The sequence below is a fragment of the Pollachius pollachius genome, assembly GCF_949987615.1.
Source record: "Pollachius pollachius genome assembly, chromosome: 19".
Lineage (NCBI taxonomy): Eukaryota > Metazoa > Chordata > Actinopteri > Gadiformes > Gadidae > Pollachius > Pollachius pollachius.
In genome coordinates, this window is record NC_136952.1 from 5,930,539 (window position 1) to 5,946,696 (window position 16,158).

Genomic DNA, 16,158 nt, shown 5'->3' on the forward strand with positions numbered 1-16,158 from the left:
ATAGGCATTCAATGAAGATATGGATCAATTTTTAATTTCATTGTAAACTTTGTCATCTATTGACTCAGTATACCGAAAGTAAGATAAGACAGAATATGACTTTATTGCTTCCACAGAGAAGCCAGGGGGAAAGTGCATCCTCCTATGGGTACACAAAACAAAAATACTATTCAAAGGGTTGTGAGTACTACAAATCATACGAGCTGACCTTCAATCCATGAGACCATTATCACAAAGAAGAGCATCCAGTAATAATCAAGCCCAACACTGGGAACACTGGTGGTACTTCTGGCTATTGCCACCGGAGGTTCAAACCCAGACCTGTAGATCCAATAAAAGTAGAATAAGGAGATGACAATGAATGTAGATTTTAGAATTAGGGTTAGGAACTATAGAATCCTAAACTTGTTAATGCTTGAACAATGTGACTGTTCAATGGTATAAATACTGTGTTTGCTATACCATATTTTATTAATCAATTTATTTTACTGCTTTCACTTTACACGTTGTGTTTCATTGTCTTTGTTGTGATCAATGTGATGTGTTGTTTGTTTGAGGTTTGGCTGTATAACCAACACCGTGTATGAGATAAGTATAAGGTTCATATGCACAATTATATATTGCAGTACAGAAACTTTGACCTTATATGCACGATGACCACAGCTCAAGTCAATTTCACTGAAAGAGGTGCTTGGTATAAGAGGTGAGGAGAAATATCCCTCTGTCTGTCTGTCTGTCTGTCTGTCTGTCTGTCTGTCTGTCTGTCTGTCTGTCTGTCTGTCTGTCTGTCTGTCTGTCTGTCTGTCTGTCTGTCTGTCTGTCCGTCTGTCTGTCTGTCTTTCTGTCTGTCTGTCTGTCGGCCGTCGTTGTCTGTAAACTGATTAGAAACAATCAAAATCAACTAAAAATAAAATAAAGGTACTACATTCATCCTTGGTCTATTGGCGCCCATACATACCTACCGATGTAGGATGATGTGTGATTCATGAGTCACAATAGACAACAGAAGATCTTTATCTCATATGCACGCTGTCAGAGATGAGCGGACGATGCATTCTGGGAACGCTTCTCTTCCACCACTATCGCAGACGCTCACGGCGCTTCACAATGGAGACATCCTCAGCAAGCAACAGCAAGCCCTGTGATCATGATTAAAACAATGAGCCATGCTATCATGATCAAAACATTCGAGCTGGTACCCTGAGGCAAAGTGAGCATTAAGTCACATCAGGGATGGGAAATGTACAAGGGTCAAAACGGTCCTGTGACGGATGACTTCCATTTGAAAGTTGTTTGTTGATTTCTTCCTCTAAGAGACGGTTGGAATGCTGATACGCCGCCACAGCTGAGGCAGATCTCACGCACACACAAACAAGTTAAAAATCGCTTATCTCAGTTTCTTTCTCACTTAGTGCATTTTTCCCCCTACTGCACTCCAACAACTTCCCTTCATCAAGCTGCCTTTCTCTTTCTCTCTTTCCCCCCTATTCTGTCTCTTCCAGGCCCTCATTCGATCACTGCCTCTCTCTCTCTCTCTCTCTCTCTCTCTCTCTCTCTCTCTCACTCCCTTAGTACCCTTCCCCTCTCCTGTCGACCCCGCCTCCTTGTTTTGCTTCATCCCCTCCTCCCCCTCCTCCTCCTCCTCCTCCCTCCCTCTCCTCCTCCGCTTGTTTGGAGGATCGAGGGCTCCCGGCATAGAACCCGCGCGGAGGAGCAGACAGGAGGAGCCGTCACCGGGACCCACACAAGAGCCCCACAGCAGCAGGTCCGGAGGAGTGACCCACGGACAACAATCGGCTCCATTCATCCCCCGTCTAAAGCCTGTCCAGACAAGGGCTGAACACGCCGGCCCAGCTCCTCGCGGACGGACTGTTGCCCCCGAGCCGAGGCGCAGAGTCCTCGGGACACCATGAGAGTTAAGGTAAGCACCGACCGCTCTGTGCTCCGAGGTGCTTTTGTTTGGCGGGAGTAAAACGGGGTGACGTAAGTTGAATGTTGATGCTGTTGTGCAGCAGTGCGGTTCAAGTTTTTACAGACAGAGAGGGAGACTGAGAGGGAGACTGAGAGGGAGAGAGAGAGGGAGACTGAGAGGGAGAGAGAGAGAGAGAGAGCGAGAGAGAGAGAGTGTGAGAGAGAGAGAGAGAGAGCGAGATAATGAGAGAGGGGAGAGAAACACACACACACAGGCAATTAAAGAGAAAGAAAGAGACAGAGACACAGAGAAAGAGACAGAGGCAGAGAGAGAGAGACAGAGACAGAGAGAGAGAAGAGGTAGCTCAATATGGGTCTCCCAATGACGGGACATCCATCCACTGAACTAATGTTGCATACTGGCTTTCAAAGGTTTTTGTTATAAACATGCATTGCACATAGCCAGGATGGATGTCTGAACAGATGTAACAACATGCGTAAAATACTCCCACACACACACACACACACACACACACTTACATGTACAAATAATCACGTACCAAAACACACATACAAAGCACACACACGTACCAAACACACGTACAAAGCACACACACACACACAGGCACACACACACACACACACACATACACACACACGTATGTATGAAAACACACACACTCTCTCTTTCTCTCACCCTCAGACACACACACACACAAACACACACACTTATGTACAAACACACACAGACACACACACACACACACACACACACACACAGGTGTGTACATCCAAACACAAATACGTATGTGTGAGAGTGCGGCTCCCTCTGCTTTGAGACCAAACCATTCCCAGATGTGGCCGACCGCATGGCCTCCACTTCCCCTTGTTCAGGGAACATTGTTTTCAGAGACAACTGGCCTGAAACGACCCCGGCGGCCCCACCACCACCGCGCTCATGGGAAACCCAGCTACTGCAGCCTCCTGGTCTAGTTAAAGCAGCAGGGAGCAGGGCTCACCTGGGGCAGGTGTTTGGTTCCCAGCCTGTAAACATGAGGTCCCCCCACCTGCTGCCTGGCTGACAATAGAGCACTTGACCCGCCCATGCAATCATTTGCCCTCTGTTGTTGTTTCAGAGACCGCCACTGAGCGGCTGTCGGTGTTGACGTAGTTTATCCGGCCGGCGCCACCTCATGGTTTGCTATGCTCTGTCTGAGGAAGATACCAGTGTTTAGGGAGACGGGCGATGCTGGACGGGGATCTATGTGAACTGAACAAGGAGCCGCTTGTGAGAAAGAGACTCAGAGAGTGAGTGAGAAAGAGTGAGGCAAGTGTCCGGAGAGAGTTGAAAATATGAAACCTGGGGTATAAAAGTGCAGGGCATGCCAAAGCATAGGCCATGCAGCTGTCCTCATGTCTGACACAGACACAGAGAGAGAGAGAGAGAGAGAGAGAGAGAGAGAGAGAGAGAGAGAGAGAGAGAGTTTCAGGACAAGAGAGAAGGCCATAAAATAGAGAGAGAGTAGAAAAGAGAGAGAGACAGGCAGAATGGAGCTTAACCAAAGTGGCAGCAGAGTTGGAAACCAAAGTGGCAGCAGAGCCACTGGGTGACATAAACCAGCCACATCCCTGGGAAACTTTTCCACGTTTGGTGAGCGTTTCAATGTTGCTGCTGTGGGTCCTCTCTCTTCCTCGCCTGCAGCACTTCTGCTGCTCTGTCAGGCCTTCTACATTCTCGCTGTCGCACGTTATTCATAGGTTTGGCTAGTCTTATCATAACAGGTGAGTGCATGCTAAAATACTTTTGCATGTGTGTGTGTGTGTGTGTGTGTACCCATGTGTGTGGGTGTGTGTGTGTGTGTGTGTGTGTGTGTTTGTGCGGGCAGCCGTGTGTTGTGCTTGTGTGCGTGCATGTGAAAGGGATAGTGTGAATTGTTACTTGTGGTATGTGATGAGATGGGCAGAATACATCTCCTCACAGTTCAGCCGGCAATAAGTGCTCACTTCAGCTCCGATGCTATACAGCTTATTAACCTTTTAACTCTTTCCTCTTCCCAAACCAGAACTTAGTTTGACAACAGGAAGTTAGGAAGTGCGGGGGTAGTGTGGGGTTGTTGGCCGAGTAAGGCTTATTTCTTTTAACCTTCCAAATGTTTTGCAACTCTGAATCACAATAAGCCAAACAGAAATAACACAACCAGTAATATAAGTGGTTCTTCGGCTTCTGCGAGTTCAACCTGTGTTTCCTGGCCAAATTAAGTGTTTGTGTTTAAGGGGAATTGTACCATATCTTTTCAGGATATGGCCGAAACGATATACACACACACACACACACACACACACTAAAAGAGAAAAAATAGCCTATGAGAAAATAGCCAATTGTCCGATCAACCTCAGATGAATTGCCACCTCAGCTATTGTCCTCTGAGGACCTGAAATAGACCCCATAAATATCTCACATACACAGATATAAAGCATATAGACAGAAATAGACATTGAACCCTGAGGCAAGAGGGGGTTCTGTGTGCAGTTGAATGTTCTCCCGGTGTTCATACAGGTTTCCTACGGGTGCTCAGGTTTTACTCCCGCAAAACAAAGAAAAAATGCACTTTAATGCTCCTGCCCTGCTCATTACCAAGGCAGGGACACTAAATCTGGAGCTGGTTCCCAACCCTACCCTGTGACAGCCCACTGCTCCGAGCCCCTAGCTAGGACACAGAGGAGGAATTTCCCCAAGGAATCAATAAGTATATTGGCAATCGTAATATCATATTTACACACATCTGTATGCATTAATTTGCATTTACATTTAAGGCATTTAGCAGACGCTTTTATCAAAATGACTGACATTAACTACATTTGTACTTGTTCTAACCCTAACCATATTCTATGTATATGAAGAACTTTAAATGGTGGCAGCACATCTACTTGGCTGCTCCTGCTGCCATTGTAAGACAGGTTCTAACAACTTCATGTAATTGTTTACAAAGACGGGCTGGGCCAGGGGGTGTGTGGAGAGAGTGGGTCTAGCTTAGCCTTGTGGCTTTCACCACACGTCCACACTGGAACAAAACCAGTGACCTGGGACTGCTTACCACCAGTTGAAGGAACTGGGCCATGAAGGAGGATTTCTGGTCTGTTAGGTGAATGGAGACAGGCACCCACAAAACACACATACAAACACACACATACACGCAAAGACAGACAGACAAACATACACACACACACACACACACAAATGCACACAAACACAGACACAAACACACACACATGGGACGCACACATGCACACACACACACACACACACAAAACTGATAAAGAGGTGGGCATGACGCTTCCACAGTGGTATGACAAGCTTGCACAAGAAGACATGCTGATATAATAATGCACATGCAGGCACACACACACACACACACACACACACACACACACACACACACACACACACACACACACACACACACACACACACACACACACACACGCACACACTCACAGTCAAATGTTTCCACTTATTAATTATTACGCCAAAGGCAGGTTTCAACATGTGTTCTCTCTCTACGGGTGAACAGATGTTTGATGGGCAGAGCAGCTTCATTGAGGCTAAGCGCTATGAGCTTCATTAGGTAGAGAAGGGTCTATGGATAAAAAAAACCCTTTTTCTTCTATTCTGACAATCAACACAATGGTTTGTCACATTTTTAAATAATTGATACAACTGGCTTTTCAAAATTATGCCTGATTAAAATGAATGAATGAGCTAGAATGTACTCATCACTAGACACTTGGTAAACAAACAACTCCTGCTCTTTGCTACCACAGATGTGATTTCAGTGCTGAATTAAAACCAAGGCATGCCATAGGTAACACACACACACACACACACACACACACACACACACCACACACACACACACACACACACACACGCACACACACACAGGAATTCCCAGTTGGGAAGTGAAACCAATTGAGGAATTGGTTCAAAAAATCGAAACATAAGACACCTCTAATGAATGTAACAACAATTTGTTTTCATTTCGTTAAGCCTGTCCATGCGTAGTATTTCAACTAATAATATCCACAAGCTTTTGCTCCCAATATCACTCAGCTCAAATGCAACAATAAAAGGATAAATATTATGTAATATTTATAATGATAATGTTATCATAATGTTGTTTTTCCAATCTGACATTTCCAAAAGTACAGATATATGAAGAACTGACGCCACACCAGCGAGAGTAAAAAAAAAGAGGTTAAGGCGGTATTCTCAAAATGCTAATCGTCGTACATCCATCAACACGCAACGGTATTTAGTATGTTTATAATAAGTATGTTTAGTAGACTATAAACACAGTTTTGTAAACCTGAAAACAGTAATGGAGGGTTCACTGTGTGACGCATATAATGGCTGTTAGCCACACAAGCACCTTGACAGGCAGCCAGATAAGAGTGATGTCATGGAAAGTTTGATAAGAGTTCAGATGTAATGACATCATCCCTGAGGTGACCCTTATGCTGTGATCAGATCATTGCCGTGATTGGCAGATCAGTTGAAGCAGAAATGAGGCAGTTCAAAACATGTTGCAGCACTCTGCATAACTATGATGGTTCAGAGGAGATCCGAGGATCAGGGATAAGGGATCAAGATGTGGACTCAAATGCAGAAACAAGAACAGTTTGTGCAAAAAGATTGAAATTCTTCAGAAAAAAAAGGATGAAGATAGGCAACAAGTCGAAAAACTGCCTGATTTATCTCAGGACTACTTAGACACAGACTAGACAGGGTTAGCGACGGGGCAGGACAATCAGAAAGGGCGAACAAAACCAATGGCTTGAATGCACAGGAGGAAACCATAGAAAATCAACACAGGTGGAACACATCAATTGATAATTGATATCTCTCAGAGTGACACCAGGTATTCAGCTTGCCTCTGGAAGCATTGGACCCGAATCTTCTATGTGTTTTAAATGTGTTTGTATTATAATTGGTAATGCCTCATTTGCATCCTTCTTAAATGTTTTGTCTTGTTTTATATATATAATTTTTTTATCTATGTAGTGTGCTGTCTATGTGGACCTTCCTGTGTCTTGAATAAAGTTATAATAATCAGGGTTAATGAGATTAAAGAAGATTATAACTGAGGACATCAAGGAGGAAGAAACTAAAACTACACAAATCAAACAGAATAGTTCAAACAGTGAAAAGATGAATGTCTCCTCTGTGTCCCTGAGATAACATACAGCACATCGACAAGGACTTCTGGGGGGGGGGGGGGGGGAGGTCACAAGGAAGTTAAGCACATGCTGAACAGAATGCTTTGATTCTTGGACGTCTGGACTTTGGGCAGCCATGCTTGTCTTCAAAGCCAAACATGTTCATTGACTATCTCTTTATCCAGTCGTTCAGTCAGCAGAAGGGATCGGCTTTGTGTGGGCGGGTTGTTGTGTGTTTGAGCAGAGGGTGGGTAGTGGGGGAGTCGCAGGTGAGTGGTGGGTGGGTAGTGGGGGAGTCGCAGGTGAGTGGTGGGTGAGTCACAGGGGATTGGTGGGTGAGTAGTGGGGGAGTGGTGGGGGAGTCGCAGGAAAAGTGGGCAAGTAGTGGGTAAGTATCGGATGAGTTGTGGGGCAGCATATCAGCATTGGGCTCCTTTGTATTCAGGGCCCTCTCTTTCCGGATGTCTTCCCGGAGCAAGAGGTCAAACTGAAAGGCTTGGAAGCACTGAAAGGAATCTGTAATCCCCCTGCTAATCCCATGTTTGCATCCAGACAACCTCTGATCCCTGACGTTGACTTTGAATGTTGTCGGACAGACGGACGGAGAGACAGGCAGGGCCGAAGCAAGCCAGAGAAAATGAAAGACAGAAAACAGAGAAGGAAGGAAAGAAAGAAAAAAGAGAAAGAAAGATGCAAGAAAGGCAGATTGAATGGCGATAGGGTGATTGTCACTTATTAATCAAGCTGTAGCTACAATCAGGGCTGATAATGGCTGCCCCTTGACCAGCAGCAGGGCCTTTGTGGAAGACAAATATGGGGCCCCTAGTTTTGATTATAGTGGTGCCTCTGATGCCAAACAGCCAACTTCCTGTCGCTCCAATTTCAGAGGTAGTCATTAGTTTGAATTGGGTTAGCACTTAGAGTATTTGTATTTGATTTATGTTTTTGCTTGGAAATTGGCCTCCCATTCCCATATGTTGCATAGCTTCAAATTAGTATCATAATAATGATGATCTCATTTCATCCCATAATTTTGCTAATGGGTATGAGCAGGCATCTTTGTAGCTGGATGGTCTTAAATCTGGAGAGCATTCATTAACCTGGATACAATTACCCGTGGAGGAGTAAAACATTAATCCACTCTATAATTAGGATGACCTGTGTTACAGTAAACTCATAAATATGAATTGATTAACCTTGATGTGAGCATGCTCTTATAGTGTATTTTGCAACATCTGTAATAAGACCTATGTCCTAGTAAAAACAAATAAAAAACATGTGTGTTATTTGCACCAGTTAGCAGTAAAAGGTTAGTACAACACAAATTCAATTTTATCCTTAAAGTTGGATATGGTTATGTGTGTCGTCATTTCAGGCTTCATATATGTTGGAGGGAGAACAACTTATTAGTGTAAAAATTGTAAAAAAAAGTAATACATTAGCATAATTATTGGGACATTTAGTGATAGACAGCGAGGGAATGTCTGACTGCTTTTGGACTTTCCCTCCAGTATGGCAGCCCAACATAAAGCAACAATGTTACTGTTACTCTGGGTGGTGTCAAATTTTTTCGCAATGTTCCACAGATTGCTGTCAGATGTTTCGCCACATCCTGTTTAGTGCTGATGAGTTCAGTCTTGGAGCTAAATGAATTCCCTGCTTCCAGCGCTCAACAACACAGAGCAGGCTGCCATTCATTGTGACTGACATTCAAAAAAAAAACAGATCCATTCCGATGTTTCCAAAAGAGTTCCCGTCGGATCCTGGCTGCTCAATCGGAGAGCCCGTCCTAATATAAGCACAGACAGTAAAGTGTTTTGTCTACAGTCTAAATTTTCCGTCCAATTCCTCCCTAGAAATGCTCTCCAGCTACAACAGAGCTTGTGGCTTCAAGAAGGCCGGAACATTGCTTGCTTCAACGCGGCCCCCTGTAAAATCCTGTTTACTGACCATGGCCGTGCATCTATCAAATCCTTCACTCACTTCACAGCCTTTTGTTCTTTCTAACGTGTGTGTGTGTGTGTGTGTGTGTGTGTGTGTGTGTGTGTGTGTGTGTGTATGTGTCTCCTTTGGGCCCTGGCAGATGAAGGTGATGTGTGTGTGGGCCGTGCTGCTCCTCCTGGGTCCGTGGCCAGCCCTAGTCTACCGGACCCCCTTCAACCATGGACCGCTGGAGTCTGAGCAGAAGGGTCCAGGCATGACGGAGCCTAGGGGACGCCCGACGGACAGCTACCCCAGAGATGAGGCTTCGGACAGCGGGTACGTCGCCGTGCTCCACGGGTGGAACCTGCTTGGTCAGCAGTTACAGGATAACTCAACGACCTGAGGAGCGTTTAGACAGAGAGCCTCACGTTGTGCTGCAGAAAGTTGTGGGCGACAGTTTTCCGACATTAAAACACTATTTTAGGTCGGAGTAAACAGGATCCAGGGAAAAACGCCAGACCTTAATACGGCAGACATGTAGCTCATTATCTGTGTGCTCTCACACACAGCCAGCGTTGTGCTTATACAGAATACGTTTCCAAACTAAATGTAATGGAAACAGCGACGGCACCAAACAAAACGTCACAAACACGTCATGTTAATTAACAAGCTACAATCGAGCCCATCTGGTCTGCGTTGAACCTCATTACAAACAACTTTCAACTAGAAGCAAAGACCACATTGAGGATGTTAATGGCCGGGGGCGGTTTGTGAAATGGATCTTCCGCAGGCCGAGGTCGTCCAGAGAGTGTCGCCGATGCTGCGACCCCCGAGAGGACCCCCCGTCGGGCTACACTGGCCAGAGCTACCCCCAGTTCCACCCGCCCCCGCCCGAGTACAAAGTGGTGCCCCAGATCAACATTACCATACTCAAAGGTTCACTCAATGATAGCATGCTTTCATTGCATAAACAAACACATGCACCCCTCCACGCAGACAAAATCACACACGCACACACACACACACACACACACACACACACACACACACACACACACAAACACACACAAACAAACACACACACACACACACACAGAAATACACACACAAACACAAACACACACAGAAATACACACAAACACAAACACACACACACACACACACACACACACACACACACACACACACAAGAGACCCACACACACAAACACACACACATCTGGTGTTTATTGTGGTGGTTAAGAGCGAGACCGGTGGAGGTGTGTCTCCCGCCCGCAGGGGAAATGAAGAAGATTTGAGGGCTTTTGAGGAAAGAAACAAATAAAAGCGTGGGTTAGTTGGTGTCCATGAGGGGACGATTTAGATGTGAATGTGGGTTCGGCTTCGCTGGAGCGCACACATTGCCCGCAGCGATCCCGACCACGGCAATTAACTGTGTTTTAGCAAAACCCACCGTAATGTGAGTCGGAGAGCGGGGCGGGCGCGGCGGATGTCTGAGGGTCCCCCATGAAGTATGCGACAATAACACTTTTAGTTAGCGCACTATGAGCACACAGCAGTATAACCATAAGCACACATACCTCAACGATAACTACCAGCGCTATAACCACAAAGCACACTCATAACAACAACAGCTCATTTCTACAAGCCTTTACCTGAACCCTTTCCCACAACTCTCTCTGCCTTTGCCAGGTGAGAAGGGGGACCACGGCGAGAGAGGACACTTTGGCAAATCGGGGAAAGGCGGGCTGACCGGCCCCCAGGGGCCCACTGGGTACAAGGGCTCCAAGGGCAGCGTGGGCCTCCCGGGGGAGGCCTGCAAGTCGCACTACGCCGCCTTCTCAGTGGGCCGCAAGAAGGCCCTCCACTCCGGCGACTACTACCAGACGCTGGTGTTCGACACGGAGCTGGTCAACCTCTACGGACACTTCAACATGTTCACCGGAAAGTTCTACTGCTACGTGCCGGGCGTCTACTACTTCAGCCTGAACGTGCACACGTGGAACCAGAAGGAGACGTACGTGCACGTGATGCACAACGAGCGGGAAGCGGTGGTCCTGTACGCGCAGCCCAGCGACCGCTCCGTCATGCAGAGCCAGAGCCTGATGCTGGCGCTGGAGACCCACGACCAGGTGTGGGTGAGGCTGTTCAAGGGCGAGCGGGAGAACGCCGTGTTCAGCGACGACTTTGACACCTACATCACCTTCAACGGACACCTCATCAAACACAAGAACGATTTGTAGGGTGTCGTGGGTGTGTGTGTGTGTGTGTGGGTGTGGGTGTCGGTGTGTGGGGGTGCGCGGGTGTGCCTGTACTTGTACGTGTGTTTGTGTGTGTGTTTGTGTGTGTGGGACAGGGACAGACGATAGCAGCTAGGTACAGGCCTTGACGAGCCAGAGGAGAGCAGTGCATCATGGGAGGCCTCTGTCACAGCATCGCTCTGACCCCGATCGACCGGCCAGCTGGACCTCAACAGTCTGAAGGGACTCAACCCATGGACCCGCAATTGGGTTTATCTGGGGAGCGTTGGCATCAGCAACGTTATGTCTGGGTGGAAGAGGCGTGTCGGGTGCAAAGGTCTGTTAGGACACACACCTGGCCCTGGTCTTGTAGCGTAAGCAAAACCTGTAGAGCCAAACTCGGTGATAGACTGGCAATCAGCATTCTGGATCTATTTATGGGTTTGATGATTTCTGTTATTGATTGACGAGACTCTCAATGAGGTTTATATTTGTTTTGTTTTTATTTTATGTTCTTGTTTTGTACTTTTTGCCTACTTTAAATATTGTGACTTGATTAACAGGAATCAAGTCCCATCAGTATTGTGTAACTAAACGTTTTTTTTTGTTTTGATATTTACATTGACTAGGACCTGCATTGCTTGCCAGGTCAGTCAGCATATATATTGAGCATATAAACTCTCCTTCAGGTGCTAGTATAAATAAGTATCAATAAAACTGTTTGAGCCCCAGGATTGAATGAATACCTATGGTGACAGAACATCAGGTATTCATGGATATTAATGAAAGGGGCTATTTAATATTTGTAAAGATAAAAGGCTATCTGGAAATCTACATTGATACGGAACTCCACATCCACACTGTTGTGACTGTCGTTTCCATCTGTCGTCAGGACAACAGTTCTTGTAATATATCATACGCCCGTTTTGGCAGAGCATATGGCGTACTGCAGGGAATCCATCTGACACATCCTGTTTCATTGTTTTGGACATGTTACACATGACATTAAAAAGCAGAGATAGCCATAACGGTCTGGAGGTGACGTGAACTTCCTGCTTCATGTGTGCTCTTTGTTTTTTTTTATCTTAGTTCCTAGATAGATGTATATATCAATTGAAAGGTTTTAACAAACAGGTAAATGATGAGCACCATCATGTAATCTGTATCCCTCCCGCTGTTACATTTAAATGGCTGCGATTCCCAGCTCCCACAGGGAACCCAAATTAATTCCTGCTTTTAGTCTACATTTTAAAAAAAGAGAGCAGGAATTCAACAGGTGCATTAAAGAATAATCAAAAAGATTTCCCTGAACCACCCTAAAATTTTGCACATAACATTACACAATTTCTTTCTCGGGGTGTGCAAGAAAAAGGGTCTCCCCTCTTAAAGAGATGAGAGGGATCGTGCACGCACACGCACGCATCGCCGTGAGAAAACACAACAGAGAAATACGACTCTTAAATTACACGTTTTGTCGCGCCAATTTAAAGAAGCACCGGCACGTATCGAAATATTTTTTTGCTGCCAGTCGGCCTGCTTTGAACACCATCTGTCACAACGAATGTCTCGTGGAGCCTTTGATGCCGTTGTGTATCTGGACAGTGTTCAGCGGCAGCCTTTCAGAGCAGGCGTCCCGGGGGGAACGGTTTCAAACCGCCGCTTCAAACCCATAGGCCCCCTTACTTATTTTCCACAATGGCGATATTGTTAAGTCCCTTTAATATGAAGATTATGAAAACAAGAACATTTACATAGAAGAGGAAAAACAATGGAGGGAAACAGAGGGAGGGGAACCGCTTGACAGTTAAAAGACGTTGCTGCAGATCCCGTCTATGTTTGTTATCCTGTCTGTTCTGCTATGTTGCTGTTGTTTCGTTTGTTCAGATTTCTGTGTGCATTGCTCGAAATGGATATGGATCGAATTCAATGTTAAAATAAACAAACATGTCCTTCAGGGAACGTGGCTGTGTTGGGAGAACGGAAAGGATCAGGAGAAGAAGCTCCCAGTTTTTGAGGACCCACATGTGTGTTGCGTGTGTCTTGGAGTTGTTGGGTGTGTCTGTTCCTCAGTGCTGTTGCAGACGAAATGTGACTTGGCAAAGCGTACAGAACAGCAGATGAAAAGTGAGCCAGCATTCTACAGCAGAACTTGCCATGAAAAGAGGAGCAAAGCAGTTACTCCAAGTAAAGCTTTAGCCTCCAAACACCAAAGGCTCTCTGGCAGTTTATCCTTCGTTTTTTTCTCTTAATGCCTGATTATCTACTTTTTCTTACTTTCTGTATTGTTTTTCAAACACAAACCATCGGTTCCAATGCAATACACACAAAGAAGAGACAATGAAGAACTCGGGTCTACCACACATCAACATGCACGTACTTAGCTGTAAATCAATGTGTACCGGCGCCCTCTAGCGTTGGTCTTTATACAGCACATGACAGGAAAGAGCGCATAGATAAAGCAAAGCGATCGGAAAGAGTTGCGCCAAACACATTCCACATCCATGTAAAGACATCATGCAAATAAGGAAATAACGTCTACTATCACCTTCTGGTGTACAAAAGTAGTATAATTCTAGCAACATTTTGTGCAGCTATAGTAGACCCATCTGTGGATACATATTATTGGAAATGCATGATTATTTCGGTTATAATAGCGGTATAATTATTTTTTCTTACAAGCGTCAGACAATATTATTTTATTATAATATTGTCATGAACCTCGCCGGATAAAGAATATAGTTTGATCTCCTTCTTGAAGGAAGTCTTGTGGCTATGATGTCTTTTGTAGTTTCCCACCATGAGGAAAGTATAGCAGGAGAGGCTTAGTGGTCAAAATTGGACTTAAGGAGAGTATATTAACGAGATTTGAGAAAGAGACTTCCTGCCAGCATCAGCAACTCTCGGTTCTGGTGTTGACCGCATCGCTCACGTGACAACACCGGCCTCAGCTTCTACCTCCTACAGCTCTCTCATTATTTTAATTATGGACCCACACAGGTTATCCTTAATGGGCCCAAGACTGCTAAACGTGTATTTTCAAGATTTGCATTAGAAAAAGGCTTCAAAGACTGATGGAACCAATGTATTTTTGGACACTAAATATTCTGCTAATTATTTAGGATAATATGCTGAAATAGGCCGACTTAGATACTCTGAAGTTTTAACCCAATTACAGGAACAGTTCTTACATCCTAATACCGGCATTTCTGATCTTATGGCCTTCCAGTCAATGAATCCCATTTATGAATCAAAAATAAGAAGTTGATTATAGACGATTCTTTACACTTCAACTGAAAAAGAACATGGCGACAAGGCCAGCATGGAGAACACACTCTATACTAATTCTTGTCGAGAGAATAACCACAAATGTTTTCATGACTGAATACTCCGATGGAAGGGTACGTGCAAGCCTATGGGTGTTGGGTTATAAATCCCAAGGAAGATACAATGCCTTCGGACCATCACCAAGGGTGAGGCGACGCAAAGTTCAAAGATGGAATCACGTCGTGGGCCCGTTAGAGGAGGTGGCGAAGAACGATGGCGTAGGCTATGTCGAAACGGAGAGTTTAACCTCTGGTGATATGGAGAAAATAATAGGTCTACTTATCAACGAATTAATTAACTCACTAACAAACGAAATAAATAACTAGTAGGACATTAGTATGGTGGAGCTTATTTCCAACCAAAGAGCATGAGGATAAACGTATATATTTTAATTCTGCGTACGTTCTAAAGCACGGATTCCTGCTCCCAGTTCACATACATGGCCACTCGGTGGCAGCCTTGTCCCTGTTTTGATCCCGGCCGGCTGCCGCTGAAACAGGACTAAGTGGGGTTGTTGGAGAGAGAGGGCAGGAAGAGCCATGTTCGGATCAACCAAACATTATTGGAAACATTAATAACTGACACTCTAGGGCTTGGGATGACTGTGGAGGTAGTCGGTTAGAAATAAGGATATCAAATGAGTGCGTATGAAACGTAACAATCTCGCCTTTTCTTTTTTTTACGAGAACGCCTGTAAGCAATGCAACAATTTATGTCTTCTGGTGGTACATCTGAGGTCCACTGGAGCAACAACCAAATGCAAATGTAGAGCTAAAGGGTAAGTCATCTGAAAAGACACATCCCTGAACATACTTGGCTCATCTGGTCTTTTTTAAATAAGATAACCTATGCTGCACCACTTTTACTTGCAAACAAAGCGATGGGCGAAGAATCAAAATCGAATCGAATCTAATGAGATCCCCCATGAAATCCAATCACATCCAATCGAATCATTAAAAGCACCGCCAAGGTTTTGTCAACTCGGAGTTGATCGCTGAGCTGATAAACGTAACGAGCCGCCCACTTTGATGATCTAGCTGCCTGTCAGCGTTTCTCTGGGCGTCATCTCAGGGTCGCCTGTTCTGCGCTGATCTACCTGATGGGCCAGCGCTCATCTCCGCGCTCCCCCGTAAACCCGGGGAGGGCGCGCACATGAGCGGCAGACAAGTCATCCCGGGTCCCCTGGGGGCCGTGTGCACTGCCGCTGAAGTGCAGCCATCAAGAGACGGCGATGCGGTTCCGTATGCGATGGCCACAAGCAATATCAATTTTTTATTCGGATCGCACTTTGAACGGTGGAGGCCTACTACACGTGGCACCGACGTCTATTTATTAGCATATGCCAATAGCGGGGCCCCACTAAATAATCAACCGGCGAAGGGCTACCAGCGAGGCATTAATATTTCATGGGGAATGGTGTACCTCCATGTATATATGGTGAATTTTTAAACACAGATTCTCCCGGTCGCAATTTTCATCATGGTTTTATTAGGTATTAAAGATTGAACTGTGGTCCCCCCCCCCCTTACCTTTTCAATCAACG

General features: G+C 45.4%; 1 protein-coding gene across 1 annotated transcript; it reads left to right on the forward strand.

The window, feature by feature from the left end:
* Nucleotides 1–1,567: 1,567 nt before the first annotated feature.
* Nucleotides 1,568–13,245, forward strand: c1qtnf1 (C1q and TNF related 1). Its single transcript, XM_079757345.1, has 4 exons — nucleotides 1,568–1,921; nucleotides 9,212–9,387; nucleotides 9,842–9,987; nucleotides 10,744–13,245. The coding sequence occupies exons 1-4, from the start codon at nucleotides 1,910–1,912 to the stop codon at nucleotides 11,292–11,294; spliced, it is 885 nt and encodes a 294-aa protein (XP_079613471.1). The 5' UTR covers nucleotides 1,568–1,909; the 3' UTR covers nucleotides 11,295–13,245.
* The last annotated feature ends 2,913 nt before the right edge of the window (nucleotides 13,246–16,158 follow it).

What these genes read in the sequence shown, in the direction of transcription:
- c1qtnf1 (XM_079757345.1), top strand. An exon ending in GATGAGGCTTCGGACAGCGG is followed by an intron (nt 9,388 to 9,841) that starts GTACGTCGCCGT and finishes GATCTTCCGCAG; the next exon opens with GCCGAGGTCGTCCAGAGAGT. An exon ending in CAACATTACCATACTCAAAG is followed by an intron (nt 9,988 to 10,743) that starts GTTCACTCAATG and finishes TGCCTTTGCCAG; the next exon opens with GTGAGAAGGGGGACCACGGC.